The sequence below is a fragment of the Gigantopelta aegis genome, chromosome 3 (genome assembly GCF_016097555.1).
Source record: "Gigantopelta aegis isolate Gae_Host chromosome 3, Gae_host_genome, whole genome shotgun sequence".
Lineage (NCBI taxonomy): Eukaryota > Metazoa > Mollusca > Gastropoda > Neomphalida > Peltospiridae > Gigantopelta > Gigantopelta aegis.
The window spans coordinates 2,123,544-2,145,425 of record NC_054701.1 but is presented as its reverse complement, the minus strand read 5'-3'; the positions used below and the strand labels follow the sequence as shown (position 1 = coordinate 2,145,425).

General features: G+C 33.7%; 1 protein-coding gene across 1 annotated transcript in view; it reads left to right on the top strand.

Annotated features, from left to right (window-relative positions):
• The first annotated feature begins 1,373 nt into the window (after positions 1-1,373).
• Positions 1,374-21,882, top strand: part of LOC121367372 (telomere zinc finger-associated protein-like) — a 33,151-nt gene continuing 12,642 nt past the window's right edge. The window contains exons 1-3 of the mRNA XM_041491507.1: positions 1,374-1,525; positions 8,583-9,846; positions 20,627-20,833. Coding sequence (XP_041347441.1) covers positions 8,584-9,846; positions 20,627-20,833 — 1,470 coding nt within the window. The 5' untranslated portion in view covers positions 1,374-1,525; position 8,583. The remainder of the gene's footprint in view (positions 1,526-8,582; positions 9,847-20,626; positions 20,834-21,882) is intronic.

The window sequence follows — 21,882 nt, the reverse complement described above, 5'->3', positions numbered from 1 at the left end:
ACATTTGTTGTATGTGTGTGTGGTTTTTTCCCCAATGCATCCTTACACGTTCTTACGAAGCTAAATGTGAGCCTTTGAGAAACGTGTGTGTGTGTGTACGGTACCGTATATTAAATATATGTATGTAGGCCTACACAGTAAATGACAGGATTGTAATTAGTGTGAACGGGATAGTGAATGAATTAATGAATAATATGAATGTTTAACGACACTAGAGCACGAAAAATACATCGGTTATTGGGTAAATTGAAGAAAATGCACCATTCATATGAATAATAATATCAATATAAAAATTCAAAAGTTCAAGTAAAACATGAAAAATATAAATATCATAAATATATTTATATTTTTTGATAAAATTCAGTATCTCTGACGTAAAAATTTCAACACAAGTTCAGGATTACATCGAATGATTCCATCACATTTCTTCTACCAAATATATACTTTCCAGTTTGTTTCAGATGCTTGTACTGCACCAGAATGTGGCGTATCGTCAGAGTACACTGACAGTGCTCACACTGAGATAGCTGATCCTTCTTCAAAATAAACGAATGGGTCAAGGACGACACAGGACTACTCCATCCTTCCTGCGCCGCGTATAAGAGAACTGCCATTCTCCCAGGACCCGCCAGGCGGTCCCCCCCCCCCCCCCCCCCCACACCTTTCCTGTCTTGGACAGAAGGGCCGGCCAAGGCCGGCTCTTGTGCCCACGAGCATCTCCACCTACTTGTCAGATGAGAACCATTAAGTACACCTAAAAGAGCGGTATAAAGAGAAATGGTTGAACGAATCACAAGAATCACGGAGATAATTGTGAAAAGTGAGGATGCCTGATGCTATCATATAATTACTAATTTAATATTAAAACAGTCACTCAAATGTAGTATTCGATTGGTGGAACTTTTTTATTTATCCGTATATCAATTATACTGAGAACACGGCACATTTTAAAACACAAATAATATGTAACGGTAAATAAGAACATTTCAGTAGGGTCAAATTTACAAACTTAGAAACAATACAATACAATACAATACAATAACTTTATTTCCATGTTCATATATGTATAATAAAAACATAGTCTAGTTGACCAGCAAAAATAAAGTACATAAAATTAAACGCTAACATCAAAAAAACAACTAAACTACAACTCTTGTTTAATAAAGTACATGTAGTGTAACAGGTTCTATTGTCTTTTGTCTGTTCTTCAATATTTGGTTAATTAAAATGAATAAATATTATTAAGTGGCAGGGGGTCTAGTTAGAAGGCTAGTTCGTGCTGTGTCCAAATCTGAGCAGAGTTGTGCGACTGTAATGAGTTGTTTTTTAGGGCAGTTGATGATATAATAACATTTTTCGTATTTATTTAGTGTTTGGAATATTGGGAATTCTTGTGTGAGTAATAAAGTTAACATTTTTTTGATCTAAGGGAGATAACTACCAGTACCTGATTGAGGAAGTGACGTCGTACAGTCTAACTAGGGAGGAAAGGAAGAGACCCTTATTTTAACAAATCACATATAGTGTAAGTTCTGACGTTTATCACTGATTTTTCTCCACTTAGTTGGCGTAGTGTCTAGTTCTTTGGAACTTATAACAGGATGTTACTGATACCCGATGCGCAATGTTTCGTAGCTGTAATAAGGTCAACCAGTGGATGTAGAAATACACTGATCAAAATAGTTATGACTGTATCCTGGTGGTGTCATACGATGTCATAAGTTTTTGATACGATAAGCGAAAAATTAAAATGTAATAACAATAATAATGGTTCATAAAATATTACTTTACATTTCTCTTGTCACATCAATTTATCCTGAAAGACAGTAATAATGCCCTATGAATGCCAAGTTTTTCTCCAGAAAACAAGTGTAACGGATTTCATCCCAATATGACGGATCCCACCGCTTTAACAGGAGGGATTTCCTAAGTGTACCCGGGTCCAGCTACCCCGTTCGGTTGTAGACTTGCGAACAGAAAATTACACCTAGCGGAAATAGGTGACCTTGGTATACCTCGACCATACATGTACTAAATATTAAATAACAACATGACAGGTTATATATTTATTTCTAGTAGGTAGCATAGGACATTCAACATATAAAATAATTATGAACTCTTCAATGATCAAATCCCAACATTTAGCCGTGTCTAAATAAATTCCTCGCCCCTTTCTATTGAAGCATTCCAACACCAAAACACGTACCCCCGCCCTAACTAGGCTGGAATAGGCGTATCTGCTAGCTTCCCACTTCTAACCAGAGGCCGAACACTCCCTATTATAGACTAGCGGCACCCTTTTCATTAGCTCCAATTTGCTAATTTGGCAAGTGCCCCCTCACACTATTTGTGACAAACCCATGACCCTTACTCCCTATTACAGACTAATGGCACCCTTTTCACTAGTGCCGGTTCGCTAATTCGGCAAGTCGGTCCAATATCACTATAACCCAAGCAGACACCCCCCCCCCCCCAACCCACCTGAAATAACCAGGCAACACGGCTTGGTGAGCGAACCTCCCCGCAACCCTGTCAACAATGAATGAATGAATGTTTAATGACACCCCAGCACGAAAAATACATCGGGTATTGGGTGTCAAACTATGGTAATGGAAACAAACAAGGTGATGATTAACAGCAACTAAAAAATTCAAGATATAAATAAAAACAGTGTAAAGAACTGTGCAAAAATACAAATACAAATATCACAGATAAGATACTGACTTTTACTCTAAACTTCAATTTGTGCTGTATTGGCCATTCTCATAGAGAATGTTACACCCCTGCACCACGGTGAGGTTACAGCACCAGGGATGAAAGTTCGCCGCCTTTCGGCGGAATTCCGCCTTTTTGTTGCGCCAAATGGTTTTTTTTTAAATCCGCCCCTTTTCAACTTTCATTCGTTCCGCCTAAAATTTCCGGAGTTTAGATCCAACTTTAGATCTAACATGGCTACGCCCATTGTGGCCGCCATATTTGTTTATTCGCCATTGGCCAGATTTGTCTCGCGAAGTATCATCTGCGCGAGACCAATGCGCAGATCGTATACATTGGTCGCGTCATGTTGGACAAAATGGTGGTATTGTTTGCGAATGCGAGTAGGTTCGCAAAATCGGTCAACCTGGTTTTGCCGTTTGTGCTTGGTGCAATGACAGGGTGAAATACGGCGGAAAAGGCAAATCACACTTGAAAAAGCATGCAAGTAAAAACCAGCATGTCTACGCCAGCGCGTTCTCGGCCAAAGACATATCCATAATTTGGTAAAATTATTTCAACCCTTTTTGGGAAAAGTCACTTTCATCCCTGAGCACAAGCAACAATTAACCAAACATAAAAATTCTACAACCTAGGTTTAACCCTCACCCTTATATTAACACTTAGTGAATTCTAACCATTTGGAAGCAAGCACAGGTAACAAGAAATACGGACCTAAAACTATGACCATGACAATAGGAGCCAAACCTTACAAGTGTTTGCTCGAGGGGAAAATTATTGTATTTTCCACACGCTGATCTGAGCCCTTTTCCCATTGGTCAGCTAATCATAGTCCTAAAACATGATTGGTTAGACAACAGGATCATTCTGACAAAGCCGAAAAGACACGAGTAACTTTCCATAGACATGTACAAATAAATACGGTCTCATACCACACTTTAATCCATTTATTACAGTCATGTAACGTTCCTGACATTCCAATATAAGTAAGGTTAGTATTAGTGATTAATATAATTAGTAAGAAGAATAATCAGAAGAAGAACTAAATAAAAATAATAACCAATGAAATATGAAAGAATAGATCCTCAGAAAACCTGGAACGCTACACAAGCCCCAAAGTCCAGGCATCAAATAAGTGGAGAATGGTCATTCGGGTTACCAGGAGGATATCACATGTCAAGAAAGTCGACAACGGCACTCTGTTCTCGACAAAATCTTATTAAACTAGATACACCACCTGAATTTTGATCAGTTCAGTGTTGCACAAACCATATTAATAATTAGCACAGTGAGAACAGTGATATAAATGAATAACAAGTTCTCAGTGTGTCTGAAGGAATTTCATAGTAATACTACTGGAAATATAAATGTAACCTATGGGTTAGCACTTCTGTATTTTGTAGTATCAATGCAGGGTGTGGGTTACAGGATCACGATGTATTTCAGTACCTGTCATTTGTAAAGGTGATTCTACTATATTCTGACATGTCACATGTTTCTGATAGTTTCATCCATATTATGGTATTGTAGGACCTACACTCTTGGTGATAATTTTATATCAAATTATGCAAAGTTTGGTACTAAAATATAAAATAATTTTTAGAACAATAAACAGTTTTAACATTTAGACTACCAAAAACCACATGAGTGGGTACAAGTTTCTAATGTTTACTCACACATATTCACTTAAATGTTTTATATTATGTATTTTTACTCACACATATTCACTTAAATGTTTTATAAATACATAAAATAAAGTTCATATTTCAATCGATAAGCATTATTTTTGTGGATTTTTATAATTTTTATTATATTTTAGATCAGTTAATGTTGATTAAAATTAGGCAAAAAAAAAAAAAAGTAGCATTTAGTTACGGGCATTTGTGGCCAGCTGTCCAGTTTTTATGTCCATTATTCTCAATAACAGTGGTTTTCTAACCAGAATTTTTAAAAAAGAGAACAATTACGATTCATATCCCAATATTTTGTTATTTTCGTTGTTGGTAAAACAATAAAATTATTATCAAATCAGTTGTCACATTTGGCTATTGATCCTTGAAAATGACTGTGATATCTCTCCATTGTTGTCAAGCGAAAACATTTGCCAAAAATAAATTGTTCAACTAAACATTCCAAAGTATTTTCCATTGAAAAACAAAAATCTAAAGCTACAGGAAACAGTTGTCTTCTGTTTCCTGTTATATAATTGTTTCCGGTGACTGTCCTGTGAAAAATGGTGGGAAATATGAATTGGGAAATGGACTGTATACAGTGTACTGTGTGTCAACTGGTGTGACATTGGGTGAGATATCTCGCCTGCAGGAGTCAGAAGGTTAACTAACAATGTATTTACATAATGTTCTTGCCATAAGGAACACTTATTCCTCATTCTCTGTGCAAAGTGAACCACCTTAGTTCAGAATGCCACCTTACTATCCTAATAAAGGTACCAGATTATTAAATTAAAAGAAATTCCACTTCCACCAAACCATGTTAATTTGTACTAAATGTAAATGTAGTGAGATGAAATATGCTGTAAAATGGTGTAAGAGATAACCCACTAGTCTTCTATATCAGGGTTAAACATCAACATGAAAACCATGGTCGCCAGCATGGCCAGTTGAAGAAAAATCTTACTGGCCCTTCTCAAATTCAACTAGCCCACCAATTATCACATTGATAATTAACTGTGCAGCCAAATTCAAAACTGGAAAGTTCTTTGTTAAATAATAACCGATAATAAATAAATGAATAAAGTTAAAATTCATATAAAAATATGTTATTGTTTTAAACTCATACCAACTGAAAACAGAAATTGAAAAAAAAATCAGTATAAATAAACATCTTTCTTTACAAATTACTATTAAATTATATACAGATTAAATTTATTTTTTAATACAGGGGTGATGGCAAAATGCTAGAACAGCCACGGTATGCAGCTTGACTTGCATTGTCTCCGAAGTAAAATATAATGCAGTACAAAGGGACTAAAGGTAGAACTGCGCATGCTAAATAGTAAACTAGACTGGAGTGGCAGTCCTCTGTGACATTGAAAGATGGATGGAATTTCCAGTAAAGGATTTCCTTGAGGCACTAGATAGACATCCATGGAATCGTCCACTATTTTGCCAAATTCTCATTCGACTGCATTGTGTAGAGATATGGCCCTGATTATGTATTACAGATCTGTCATTCAGATTACCTTGTATTTTCCATCATTTGCCTTAAAACATGTATCAGAAAAGATTTAACCTATGCAGTTTGATGGTAATTTATAAAGAATTTTATTTTACACTGAACGTTTCCCTCTCCCAAAACTGTTATTTGAGGTGGTATGGGTTTAAAATGTAATAAATTAATATGTTTTTATATGAATTTTATCTTTATTCATTATGAAGTTACATGCCAATTCATCTGTTCACTTTTGACAAAAACGGACAATAGTCTCAAAATGAATATTCAAATGTAATTGTGTGTGTGTGTGTTGGCGCAAACATGCGTGTGCTTTTAATTTGAATATTGTAAATACTACAGTAGTAGGCTACTAATAAAATAAATATGTGAAAAAAAAATCAAAACAAACATTTTACCAAAATATACAATGCATTTTTTTTAATAATATTACAAAGCATAAAAGTGTACTTATTGTTTATTATAGTACTCTGTGGACGGTTATGTCATTATGTAAGTCTTGTTGTAAAGACTTTAGGTCTAATCTTTCTTATTTCATGTTCTATGTCTTCTGCTGCCAGATCTGTAGTTCGCACCAGCAGTGTGTTTTGTCACATTCGTTTCAGTGTCAGTGCATTTCTTTTTTAAAGGGACATTCCTGAGTTTTGCTGCAATTTTTAAGATGTTATCGACAAACAGACTTTTTAACGATTGTAATTACATATCAGATATATTTTTCTGTATAAAATATTAGTCGCTGTATATTAAACGTGTTTCTTATCGTTCTAATATTTGTACTAGGTTAAATTTCATTTTATTTCCTAAAGTTTAGGGGTTTTTTCGTACGTACAAAATTATTTGAAGACAAAATCCAGTTTGGGCTTCTTATAAATATTAAGATGACCAGAAACACATTGAATATACAGACACTGATATTCTGAACAAGAAAACATATTTAATGTGTAAGATTAATTGTAGAAATATTTTATCAGTCGGAAACATTTTACAATGTAGTAAACTCAGGAATGTCCCTTTAACTGGCACCATAATCGTCAGATGCTAAAATCGATGGTCATCCAACGGACTATCTTTGTAAAATTCTTAGTCGCCCTTAGCCAATAAAGGTTGCCACGGGCGATTGGGCGACTGCTAATGTTCAACCCTGCTATAAATGTCATTGTTCAGTATAAGGTGCTGTATATTGCACTTTGACAGGTCTTATGTCAACATAGCCAAGGGTTTCACTGTATATAAGAATATTCCCTGTGTCATGTGATATAATTTATCAGCACGAGTTGATAAAAGTAGCCTTAGATTCTTATACTTTTGTCAATGAGTGCTGATAAATTGTGATATCACAAGACACGAGGGGGTATTCTTTTTATCATTCATTATCATTCTTTTAATTTTAATGCAGTGATTAAAATTTGACCAATCAAAATTATAAGAAATGATATCTCCTAGGAGAATATCGCAGGAGATGTCGCAAATTATAGTGCCAGCGATATCTCCTACAAAAGCCTTTAATGGATGATAAATATGATTACACGCAAGTTTAAGCAAAATTACAATTAAAGATAATACAGTACTAACAGTATGCATATATAGCATAAAAAGGGTTGGGACACAGCTGAGTGGTAAAGTGGTTGCATGATCAGTCTCGGATTGATCCCAGTCACTAGGCCCATTGACCTATTTCTTGTACCAGCCAGTGCACCACGACTGGTATATCAAAGGTCGTGGTATGTACTATCCAGTCTGTGAGATGGTGCATATAAAAGATCCCTTTCTACTAATGGAAAAATGTGGTAGGTTTTCTCTCTAAGACTGTATGCCAGAATTACCAAATGTTTGACGTCCAATAGCCAATGATTAATAAATCAATGATTTCTAGTGGTGTCATTAAACAAAACAAACTTTAACTGTATACCTGTTAAATTAATCCAGTGTTTTACAGTCCTTTGCTTCATTTTTAAGCTGTTGGTTTTGTTGTTTCAAGTGTCTGCCTTGACTCGGTCAATATGGCATGTTTTTAATTTCAAAGTTGGGGTAAACCTTTTTCTGAATTAGTAACATATTGGCAATTGGTAAAATCTGGCCAAAATATGGGAATGACATAAAGGGAAGTGTTGCAATATATTGGCCATTGATAGAGCTTTTAATAATATTCATGATGTTGAAAAATCACTTCACCACCAATGTGTCCCACTGCTGTATTTTGTTGATGATAAAAAAAATAAAAGTCCTAATAAAAGGGCACTTCCAGATGAATCACTGGGCCTCTGTGATATGTCTAAATGGTGGATGAATGCATTCATTTAATTGTTGATCAAATATGGGGTATTTTTTAAATGTTAATAGCATTCTTTATTGTAAATATCTAAGCTGCAATTTGTTATAATATCTAATTTATACAGGGAACATTTTATTTTCAAAATTTTCAATTGAAATATTTCTAGTCAAGTGAAAATTGATTAGCAACTATTGTTATAGTGTTTTAAAATTGTGTAGCGATCTCTGAATCTTGATAGCGAATCGTGACGCAATACTTAACAAATTGTTCTCTGTTATACCTGGAGAATCTAAACTGTTCTTTTATACTTTATAAATAAAAATTTGGCAGGTTTTTAATAAAAATTAAATATGTGAATAAAAATGACAACAACTATTTATATTACACTTCATTTTCCACACAGGATGGAGGAAGAAGAATCGCCAACAGTACTAAAGGCTCCGGGGTTGGAGGAACAAGAATCACCAACAGTACTAAAGGCTCCGGGTTTCTGTGACAAAGCTTTCTCCATTTTGTTCACCTTGCAGAAATCCCAGCAACAGTGTGACCTTGTTCTTCAGGTCACAGATGGAGAGGTCAAAGTTCACAGCCTCGTTGTGGTCTCCAGCAGCAGCTACTTCAGGCAGTGGTTTCTTGACCAAACCAACAAGACAGGATTGACATTTATAATGCCAGACGTTTCCATGGAGGAACTCCAAGACTTTGTGGAATTCTTTTACACCGGAAGTCTGAGGCTGACGTCTGGAATCATTCACAGGCAAATGGCTCTGTATGAAAAGTTCAAAGTTGATGAAGCTGTGAAGCTTTGCAAGCTGTTTATTGAAGGTGTTAGATCTAACTTTGTGTCACAAGACGTTTCACTCAGCTTGTCTGAAGGTCTGGACAATTCAAAACCACATGACGGGGATACTCAGTTAAACCAGTCGGGTTACGATTGTGAAATGAAGACTTCCGAAGAGTTGTCCAAAAGTCAGGCAGATTCAGTTTGTGCTGTTAAGGAAGAAGATGATGCTGGGATTGACATTGAATCTGCAGCATCTTTTAAGACAGAAGGAACCTTCTGCAGCAAGTGCAAGAAGAAGATGTCCAGCAGACGCAGAAAGAGTACAAAGCCAAGAAAAGCTTTTACTGTGTTGAAGATGGAAGCTGAAAACAATGGTAGGAAGAAAGCAAAGATTAAGGTAGAAAGTGATTCAGTGTTTTCTGACAGTACCACTGGTGTTGTTCCTGACCAGAAAGCTGACTGTGATGATCAAGATGAGCCTGATGACTCGCAGACTGTGGAACAGAGTGACAGCCTTGAATATCTCGATCATTCCACCAGTGTGACAGAATCCAACACCAGTGACACTGTGTCGCCCAGACCAACGACACGGTCACTGCGTAAGCGCTCACTCTTGGTGCGGCCAAAAGACTATTCGCAGCTTGAGGAAGATCCTGGTAAAAAGGAAACCGTGTACTCGTCTGAAGTGAAGTCTTATATTAGAACAACCCGTGTCAGGGGCTCTAAAGGCTTTGGCAAAAAGAGGGTGAATCGGCATCTCTATTCGTGCGATATCTGTCAGTACAAGTCGAAGAGCATGCGGGATATTGATGGACACAAGCACTCAAAGCATGACATCGCCTTTGATAACACCAAGTACACTGTGTACAGGTGCCAGGTAGAGGTATGTAGAGAATATGAAGCATGCATTAGTTTAATTATAATAGCTACGAAGTACATGCAACACAATATTGCTTATTGTGTACATCATATATAAATATATATGTTTTATACTAAACACGATGTTCAAGTTAGATGTCATAAGGACAGTGGTGGTTGGATTTAAATTGTATTCATACATTGTGTTATGTTACTACCAGTTAAATTTTAATGAACAAATTATTGCCAGTGAAGCATCATTGGGGTAGGATAGGATTTTCTTCTGTCCACTTGGTTTCCCAACAGTTACTTTGTTATTAATGGTTTACCCAAGAGTAACTTTGTTATTAATGGTTTCCCAACAGTAACTTTGTTATTAATGGTTTACCCAAGAGTCACTTTGTTATTAATGATTTAACCAAGAGTTACTTTGTTATTAATGATTTACCCAAGAGTCACTTTGTTATTAATGATTTACCCAAGAGTCACTTTGTTATTAATGGTTTACCCAAGAGTCACTTTGTTATTAATGGTTTTCCAACTGTTACTTTGTTATTAATGGTTTACCCAAGAGTCACTTTGTTATTAATGATTTTCCAACTGTTACTTTGTTATTAATGGTTTACCCAAGAGTCACTTTGTTATTAATGGTTTACCCAAGAGTCACTTTGTTATTAATGATTTAACCAAGAGTCACTTTGTTATTAATGATTTAACCAAGAGTTACTTTGTTATTAATTGTTTTCCAACTGTTACTTTGTTATTAATGGTTTACCCAAGAGTCACTTTGTTATTAATGGTTTACCCAAGAGTCACTTTGTTATTAATGATTTAACCAAGAGTCACTTTGTTATTAATGATTTAACCAAGAGTTACTTTGTTATTAATTGTTTTCCAACTGTTACTTTGTTATTAATGGTTTACCCAAGAGTCACTTTGTTATTAATGGTTTACCCAAGAGTCACTTTGTTATTAATGGTTTACCCAAGAGTCACTTTGTTATTAATGGTTTACCCAAGAGTCACTTTGTTATTAATGGTTTACCCAAGAGTCACTTTGTTATTAATGGTTTACCCAAGAGTCACTTTGTTATTAATGGTTTACCCAAGAGTCACTTTGTTATTAATGATTTAACCAAGAGTCACTTTGTTATTAATGGTTTACCCAAGAGTTACTTTGTTATTAATGGTTTACCCAAGAGTCACTTTGTTATTAATGGTTTACCCAAGAGTCACTTTGTTATTAATGATTTAACTAACAGTTACTTTGTTATTAATGGTTTACCCAAGAGTCACTTTGTTATTAATGATTTACCCAAGAGTCACTTTGTTATTAATGGTTTACCCAAGAGTCACTTTGTTATTAATGATTTACCCAAGAGTTACTTTGTTATTAATGATTTAACCAAGAGTCACTTTGTTATTAATGGTTTACCCAAGAGTCACTTTATTATTAATGGTTTACCCAAGAGTCACTTTATTATTAATGGTTTACCCAAGAGTCACTTTGTTATTAATGATTTACCCAAGAGTCACTTTGTTATTAATGGTTTACCCGAGAGTCACTTTGTTATTAATGGTTTACCCAAGAGTCACTTTATTATTAATGGTAAACCCAAGAGTCACTTTGTTATTAATGGTTTACCCAAGAGTCACTTTGTTATTAATGATTTACCCAAGAGTCACTTTGTTATTAATGATTTACCCAAGAGTCACTTTGTTATTAATGGTTTACCCAAGAGTCACTTTGTTATTAATGGTTTTCCAACTGTTACTTTGTTATTAATGGTTTACCCAAGAGTCACTTTGTTATTAATGATTTTCCAACTGTTACTTTGTTATTAATGGTTTACCCAAGAGTCACTTTGTTATTAATGGTTTACCCAAGAGTCACTTTGTTATTAATGATTTAACCAAGAGTCACTTTGTTATTAATGATTTAACCAAGAGTTACTTTGTTATTAATTGTTTTCCAACTGTTACTTTGTTATTAATGGTTTACCCAAGAGTCACTTTGTTATTAATGGTTTACCCAAGAGTCACTTTGTTATTAATGATTTAACCAAGAGTCACTTTGTTATTAATGATTTAACCAAGAGTTACTTTGTTATTAATTGTTTTCCAACTGTTACTTTGTTATTAATGGTTTACCCAAGAGTCACTTTGTTATTAATGGTTTACCCAAGAGTCACTTTGTTATTAATGGTTTACCCAAGAGTCACTTTGTTATTAATGGTTTACCCAAGAGTCACTTTGTTATTAATGGTTTACCCAAGAGTCACTTTGTTATTAATGGTTTACCCAAGAGTCACTTTGTTATTAATGATTTAACCAAGAGTCACTTTGTTATTAATGGTTTACCCAAGAGTCACTTTGTTATTAATGGTTTACCCAAGAGTCACTTTGTTATTAATGGTTTACCCAAGAGTCACTTTGTTATTAATGATTTAACTAACAGTTACTTTGTTATTAATGGTTTACCCAAGAGTCACTTTGTTATTAATGATTTACCCAAGAGTCACTTTGTTATTAATGGTTTACCCAAGAGTCACTTTGTTATTAATGATTTACCCAAGAGTTACTTTGTTATTAATGATTTAACCAAGAGTCACTTTGTTATTAATGGTTTACCCAAGAGTCACTTTATTATTAATGGTTTACCCAAGAGTCACTTTGTTATTAATGGTTTACCCAAGAGTCACTTTGTTATTAATGATTTACCCAAGAGTCACTTTGTTATTAATGGTTTACCCGAGAGTCACTTTGTTATTAATGGTTTACCCAAGAGTCACTTTATTATTAATGGTAAACCCAAGAGTCACTTTGTTATTAATGGTTTACCCAAGAGTCACTTTGTTATTAATGATTTACCCAAGAGTCACTTTGTTATTAATGGTTTACCCAAGAGTCACTTTGTTATTAATGGTTTTCCAACTGTTACTTTGTTATTAATGGTTTACCCAAGAGTCACTTTGTTATTAATGATTTTCCAACTGTTACTTTGTTATTAATGGTTTACCCAAGAGTCACTTTGTTATTAATGGTTTACCCAAGAGTCACTTTGTTATTAATGATTTAACCAAGAGTCACTTTGTTATTAATGATTTAACCAAGAGTTACTTTGTTATTAATTGTTTTCCAACTGTTACTTTGTTATTAATGGTTTACCCAAGAGTCACTTTGTTATTAATGGTTTACCCAAGAGTCACTTTGTTATTAATGATTTAACCAAGAGTCACTTTGTTATTAATGATTTAACCAAGAGTTACTTTGTTATTAATTGTTTTCCAACTGTTACTTTGTTATTAATGGTTTACCCAAGAGTCACTTTGTTATTAATGGTTTACCCAAGAGTCACTTTGTTATTAATGGTTTACCCAAGAGTCACTTTGTTATTAATGGTTTACCCAAGAGTCACTTTGTTATTAATGGTTTACCCAAGAGTCACTTTGTTATTAATGGTTTACCCAAGAGTCACTTTGTTATTAATGATTTAACCAAGAGTCACTATTAATGATTTACCCAACAGTCACTTTGTTATTAATGGTTTACCCAACAGTCACTTTGTTATTAATGGTTTACCCAAGAGTCACTTTGTTATTAATGGTTTACCCAAGAGTCACTTTGTTATTAATGGTTTACCCAACAGTCACTTTGTTATTAATGGTTTACCCAAGAGTCACTTTGTTATTAATGGTTTACCCAAGAGTCACTTTGTTATTAATGGTTTACCCAAGAGTCACTTTGTTATTAATGGTTTACCCAACAGTTACTTTGTTATTAATGGTTTACCCAAGAGTTACTTTGTTATTAATGATTTACCCAAGAGTCACTTTGTTATTAATGGTTTTCCAACTGTCACTTTGTTATTAATGGTTTACCCAAGAGTCACTTTGTTATTAATGGTTTACCCAAGAGTCACTTTGTTATTAATGGTTTACCCAAGAGTTACTTTGTTATTAATGGTTTACCCAAGAGTCACTTTGTTATTAATGGTTTACCCAAGAGTCACTTTGTTATTAATGGTTTACCCAAGAGTCACTTTGTTATTAATGGTTTACCCAAGAGTTACTTTGTTATTAATGGTTTACCCAAGAGTCACTTTGTTATTAATGGTTTACCCAACAGTCACTTTGTTATTAATGGTTTACCCAAGAGTCACTTTGTTATTAATGGTTTACCCAAGAGTCACTTTGTTATTAATGGTTTACCCAAGAGTCACTTTGTTATTAATGGTTTACCCAACAGTTACTTTGTTATTAATGATTTACCCAAGAGTCACTTTGTTATTAATGGTTTTCCAACTGTCACTTTGTTATTAATGGTTTACCCAAGAGTTACTTTGTTATTAATGGTTTACCCAAGAGTCACTTTGTTATTAATGGTTTACCCAAGAGTTACTTTGTTATTAATGGTTTACCCAAGAGTCACTTTGTTATTAATGGTTTACCCAAGAGTCACTTTGTTATTAATGATTTACCCAAGAGTCACTTTGTTATTAATGGTTTACCCAAGAGTCACTTTGTTATTAATGGTTTACCCAAGAGTCACTTTGTTATTAATGGTTTACCCAAGAGTCACTTTGTTATTAATGATTTACCCAAGAGTCACTTTGTTATTAATGGTTTACCCAAGAGTCACTTTGTTATTAATGATTTACCCAAGAGTCACTTTGTTATTAATGATTTACCCAAGAGTCACTTTGTTATTAATGGTTTACCCAAGAGTCACTTTGTTATTAATGGTTTACCCAAGAGTCACTTTGTTATTAATGGTTTACCCAAGAGTCACTTTGTTATTAATGATTTACCCAAGAGTCACTTTGTTATTAATGATTTACCCAAGAGTCACTTTGTTATTAATGATTTACCCAAGAGTCACTTTGTTATTAATGATTTAACCAAGAGTCACTTTGTTATTAATGGTTTACCCAAGAGTTACTTTGTTATTAATGGTTTACCCAAGAGTCACTTTGTTATTAATGGTTTACCCAAGAGTCACTTTGTTATTAATGATTTAACTAACAGTTACTTTGTTATTAATGGTTTACCCAAGAGTCACTTTGTTATTAATGATTTACCCAAGAGTCACTTTGTTATTAATGGTTTACCCAAGAGTCACTTTGTTATTAATGATTTACCCAAGAGTCACTTTGTTATTAATGGTTTACCCAAGAGTCACTTTGTTATTAATGGTTTACCCAAGAGTCACTTTGTTATTAATGATTTAACCAAGAGTTACTTTGTTATTAATGGTTTACCCAAGAGTCACTTTGTTATTAATGGTTTACCCAAGAGTCACTTTGTTATTAATGATTTACCCAAGAGTCACTTTGTTATTAATGGTTTACCCAAGAGTCACTTTGTTATTAATGGTTTACCCAAGAGTCACTTTGTTATTAATGGTTTACCCAAGAGTCACTTTGTTATTAATGGTTTACCCAAGAGTCACTTTGTTATTAATGGTTTACCCAAGAGTCACTTTGTTATTAATGGTTTACCCAAGAGTCACTTTGTTATTAATGATTTACCCAAGAGTCACTTTGTTATTAATGGTTTACCCAAGAGTCACTTTGTTATTAATGGTTTACCCAAGAGTCACTTTGTTATTAATGGTTTACCCAAGAGTCACTTTGTTATTAATGGTTTACCCAAGAGTCACTTTGTTATTAATGATTTACCCAAGAGTCACTTTGTTATTAATGGTTTACCCAAGAGTCACTTTGTTATTAATGGTTTTCCAACTGTTACTTTGTTATTAATGGTTTACCCAAGAGTCACTTTGTTATTAATGATTTTCCAACTGTTACTTTGTTATTAATGGTTTACCCAAGAGTCACTTTGTTATTAATGGTTTACCCAAGAGTCACTTTGTTATTAATGATTTAACCAAGAGTCACTTTGTTATTAATGATTTAACCAAGAGTTACTTTGTTATTAATTGTTTTCCAACTGTTACTTTGTTATTAATGGTTTACCCAAGAGTCACTTTGTTATTAATGGTTTACCCAAGAGTCACTTTGTTATTAATGATTTAACCAAGAGTCACTTTGTTATTAATGATTTAACCAAGAGTTACTTTGTTATTAATTGTTTTCCAACTGTTACTTTGTTATTAATGGTTTACCCAAGAGTCACTTTGTTATTAATGGTTTACCCAAGAGTCACTTTGTTATTAATGGTTTACCCAAGAGTCACTTTGTTATTAATGGTTTACCCAAGAGTCACTTTGTTATTAATGGTTTACCCAAGAGTCACTTTGTTATTAATGGTTTACCCAAGAGTCACTTTGTTATTAATGGTTTACCCAAGAGTCACTTTGTTATTAATGATTTAACCAAGAGTCACTTTGTTATTAATGGTTTACCCAAGAGTTACTTTGTTATTAATGGTTTACCCAAGAGTCACTTTGTTATTAATGGTTTACCCAAGAGTCACTTTGTTATTAATGATTTAACCAACAGTTACTTTGTTATTAATGGTTTACCCAAGAGTCACTTTGTTATTAATGATTTACCCAAGAGTCACTTTGTTATTAATGGTTTACCCAAGAGTCACTTTGTTATTAATGATTTACCCAAGAGTTACTTTGTTATTAATGATTTAACCAAGAGTCACTTTGTTATTAATGGTTTACCCAAGAGTCACTTTATTATTAATGGTTTACCCAAGAGTCACTTTGTTATTAATGGTTTACCCAAGAGTCACTTTGTTATTAATGATTTACCCAAGAGTCACTTTGTTATTAATGGTTTACCCAAGAGTCACTTTGTTATTAATGGTTTACCCAAGAGTCACTTTGTTATTAATGATTTACCCAAGAGTCACTTTGTTATTAATGGTTTACCCAAGAGTCACTTTGTTATTAATGATTTACCCAAGAGTCACTTTGTTATTAATGGTTTACCCAAGAGTCACTTTGTTATTAATGGTTTTCCAACTGTTACTTTGTTATTAATGGTTTACCCAAGAGTCACTTTGTTATTAATGATTTTCCAACTGTTACTTTGTTATTAATGGTTTACCCAAGAGTCACTTTGTTATTAATGGTTTACCCAAGAGTCACTTTGTTATTAATGATTTACCCAAGAGTCACTTTGTTATTAATGATTTAACCAAGAGTTACTTTGTTATTAATTGTTTTCCAACTGTTACTTTGTTATTAATGGTTTACCCAAGAGTCACTTTGTTATTAATGGTTTACCCAAGAGTCACTTTGTTATTAATGATTTAACCAAGAGTCACTTTGTTATTAATGATTTAACCAAGAGTTACTTTGTTATTAATTGTTTTCCAACTGTTACTTTGTTATTAATGGTTTACCCAAGAGTCACTTTGTTATTAATGGTTTACCCAAGAGTCACTTTGTTATTAATGGTTTACCCAAGAGTCACTTTGTTATTAATGGTTTACCCAAGAGTCACTTTGTTATTAATGGTTTACCCAAGAGTCACTTTGTTATTAATGGTTTACCCAAGAGTCACTTTGTTATTAATGGTTTACCCAAGAGTCACTTTGTTATTAATGATTTAACCAAGAGTTACTTTGTTATTAATTGTTTTCCAACTGTTACTTTGTTATTAATGGTTTACCCAAGAGTCACTTTGTTATTAATGGTTTACCCAAGAGTCACTTTGTTATTAATGATTTAACCAAGAGTCACTTTGTTATTAATGATTTAACCAAGAGTTACTTTGTTATTAATTGTTTTCCAACTGTTACTTTGTTATTAATGGTTTACCCAAGAGTCACTTTGTTATTAATGGTTTACCCAAGAGTCACTTTGTTATTAATGGTTTACCCAAGAGTCACTTTGTTATTAATGGTTTACCCAAGAGTCACTTTGTTATTAATGGTTTACCCAAGAGTCACTTTGTTATTAATGGTTTACCCAAGAGTCACTTTGTTATTAATGGTTTACCCAAGAGTCACTTTGTTATTAATGATTTAACCAAGAGTCACTTTGTTATTAATGGTTTACCCAAGAGTTACTTTGTTATTAATGGTTTACCCAAGAGTCACTTTGTTATTAATGGTTTACCCAAGAGTCACTTTGTTATTAATGATTTAACTAACAGTTACTTTGTTATTAATGGTTTACCCAAGAGTCACTTTGTTATTAATGATTTACCCAAGAGTCACTTTGTTATTAATGGTTTACCCAAGAGTCACTTTGTTATTAATGATTTACCCAAGAGTTACTTTGTTATTAATGATTTAACCAAGAGTCACTTTGTTATTAATGGTTTACCCAAGAGTCACTTTATTATTAATGGTTTACCCAAGAGTCACTTTATTATTAATGGTTTACCCAAGAGTCACTTTGTTATTAATGATTTACCCAAGAGTCACTTTGTTATTAATGGTTTACCCGAGAGTCACTTTGTTATTAATGGTTTACCCAAGAGTCACTTTATTATTAATGGTAAACCCAAGAGTCACTTTGTTATTAATGGTTTACCCAAGAGTCACTTTGTTATTAATGATTTACCCAAGAGTCACTTTGTTATTAATGGTTTACCCAAGAGTCACTTTGTTATTAATGGTTTTCCAACTGTTACTTTGTTATTAATGGTTTACCCAAGAGTCACTTTGTTATTAATGATTTTCCAACTGTTACTTTGTTATTAATGGTTTACCCAATAGTCACTTTGTTATTAATGGTTTACCCAAGAGTCACTTTGTTATTAATGATTTAACCAAGAGTCACTTTGTTATTAATGATTTAACCAAGAGTTACTTTGTTATTAATTGTTTTCCAACTGTTACTTTGTTATTAATGGTTTACCCAAGAGTCACTTTGTTATTAATGGTTTACCCAAGAGTCACTTTGTTATTAATGATTTAACCAAGAGTCACTTTGTTATTAATGATTTAACCAAGAGTTACTTTGTTATTAATTGTTTTCCAACTGTTACTTTGTTATTAATGGTTTACCCAAGAGTCACTTTGTTATTAATGGTTTACCCAAGAGTCACTTTGTTATTAATGGTTTACCCAAGAGTCACTTTGTTATTAATGGTTTACCCAAGAGTCACTTTGTTATTAATGGTTTACCCAAGAGTCACTTTGTTATTAATGGTTTACCCAAGAGTCACTTTGTTATTAATGATTTAACCAAGAGTCACTATTAATGGTTTACCCAACAGTCACTTTGTTATTAATGGTTTACCCAACAGTCACTTTGTTATTAATGGTTTACCCAAGAGTCACTTTGTTATTAATGGTTTACCCAAGAGTCACTTTGTTATTAATGGTTTACCCAACAGTCACTTTGTTATTAATGGTTTACCCAAGAGTCACTTTGTTATTAATGGTTTACCCAAGAGTCACTTTGTTATTAATGGTTTACCCAACAGTCACTTTGTTATTAATGGTTTACCCAACAGTTACTTTGTTATTAATGGTTTACCCAACAGTTACTTTGTTATTAATGATTTACCCAAGAGTCACTTTGTTATTAATGGTTTTCCAACTGTCACTTTGTTATTAATGGTTTACCCAAGAGTTACTTTGTTATTAATGGTTTACCCAAGAGTCACTTTGTTATTAATGGTTTACCCAAGAGTTACTTTGTTATTAATGGTTTACCCAAGAGTCACTTTGTTATTAATGGTTTACCCAAGAGTCACTTTGTTATTAATGGTTTACCCAAGAGTCACTTTGTTATTAATGGTTTACCCAAGAAGTTACTTTGTTATTAATGGTTTACCCAAGAGTCACTTTGTTATTAATGGTTTACCCAACAGTCACTTTGTTATTAATGGTTTACCCAAGAGTCACTTTGTTATTAATGGTTTACCCAAGAGTCACTTTGTTATTAATGGTTTACCCAAGAGTCACTTTGTTATTAATGGTTTACCCAACAGTTACTTTGTTATTAATGATTTACCCAAGAGTCACTTTGTTATTAATGGTTTTCCAACTGTCACTTTGTTATTAATGGTTTACCCAAGAGTTACTTTGTTATTAATGGTTTACCCAAGAGTCACTTTGTTATTAATGGTTTACCCAAGAGTTACTTTGTTATTAATGGTTTACCCAAGAGTCACTTTGTTATTAATGGTTTACCCAAGAGTCACTTTGTTATTAATGATTTACCCAAGAGTCACTTTGTTATTAATGGTTTACCCAAGAGTCACTTTGTTATTAATGGTTTACCCAAGAGTCACTTTATTATGAATGGTTTACCCAAGAGTTACTTTGTTATTAATGATTTACCCAAGAGTCACTTTGTTATTAATGGTTTACCCAAGAGTCACTTTGTTATTAATGATTTACCCAAGAGTCACTTTGTTATTAATGATTTACCCAAGAGTTACTTTGTTATTAATGGTTTACCCAAGAGTCACTTTGTTATTAATGGTTTACCCAAGAGTTACTTTGTTATTAATGGTTTACCCAAGAGTCACTTTATTATTAATGGTTTACCCAAGAGTCACTTTATTATTAATGGTTTACCCAAGAGTTACTTTGTTATTAATGATTTACCCAAGAGTCACTTTGTTATTAATGATTTACCCAAGAGTCACTTTGTTATTAATGATTTACCCAAGAGTTACTTTGTTATTAATGGTTTACCCAAGAGTCACTGTTATTAATGGTTTTCCAACTGTTACTTTGTTATTAATAGTATCTGTTGTGGGAGGATGGGGTGGTGGTTATTGCTCTGAAATACTTTGGTAATGTTAGGACATTTCTGAATGTCTAACAGAGCTGTAACTTTGTTACTAATGATATCTGTTTTGGGAGGATGGGGTAGGGACTACTGCTCTGAAATACTTTGGTATGTCTGACTGTCTTACAGAGCTGTAACTTTGAGACCCTGGAGCCAGCACGACTCGACAAGCACATGGCATACCGCCACTCGGACGAGCGTCCGTATGTCTGTGAGTTCTGCGCACGTGCCTTCAAGACCCTGCCCGAGCTCAAGTTACACCTCAACCTCCACCTCAACGACAAACTGCAGTGCAAAGAGTGCGGCAAAAAGTTTGTGTCACCCAGTGGCTTAAAGGTAGAACTTTTACATATCTTATTTGTTGAGAAATGTTGAAAGAATTGAATACAAATGTGCCCACATAAACATATTGATGTACGTACTAATTCCACTACAGCATTTCAAATAATATTATTTGCTGGGTATAGCTGGTCCATTCAAGTGGTTATTGGTTTGAAAAGTGTCAAGATAAGTTTAGAAGAACAACTCTGCAAACGTGTTTATAATCAGGCTTGTATATATAAACTCAAAACATGTAGGTATATAGTCACTTTCCACACTAACTGTTTTGTTCAGTGGTACAAACTATGTCCACCAGGTCAGGCTTTAAATTTGCATATGTATGGTACTTGTTAATTGTCCTTCACATCTGTCCTGATCATTGCAACCAGCGCGTGTCTGAGATATTGACTGGGGTGGATGTGCTTAACCGTCGGTGAAAGTACTAGCATGCAAGTATCTAAAAGTCTGCTTCATCTTATCCAGTCCCAAAACTGTCTCATCATAAACATCACTCCATCTTATCCAGTCTCAAAACTTGTCTCATGATAAACATCACTCCGTCTTATCTAGTCCCAAAACTGTCTTATCATAAACATCACTCCATCTTATCTAGTCTCAAAACTTGTCTCATGATAAACATCACTCCGTCTTATCTAGTCTCAAAACTTGTCTCATGATAAACATCACTCCGTCTTATCTAGTCTCAAAACTGTCTCATGATAAACATCACTCCATCTTATCTAGTCTCAAAACTGTCTCATGATAAACATCACTCCGTCTTATCTAGTCTCAAAACTTGTCTCATGATAAACATCACTCCGTCTTATCTAGTCTCAAAACTGTCTCATCATAAACATCAACATTTGTTTCATTTACATTCATAATTAAGTTTTTAAAACATTTAGATTTTTAAAAAGTCTCATCATAAACATCACTCTGTCTTATCTAGTCTCAAAACTGTCTCATCATAAACATCACTCCGTCTTATCTAGTCTCAAAACTGTCTCATCATAAACATCACTCCGTCTTATCTAGTCTCAAAACTGTCTCATCATAAACATCAC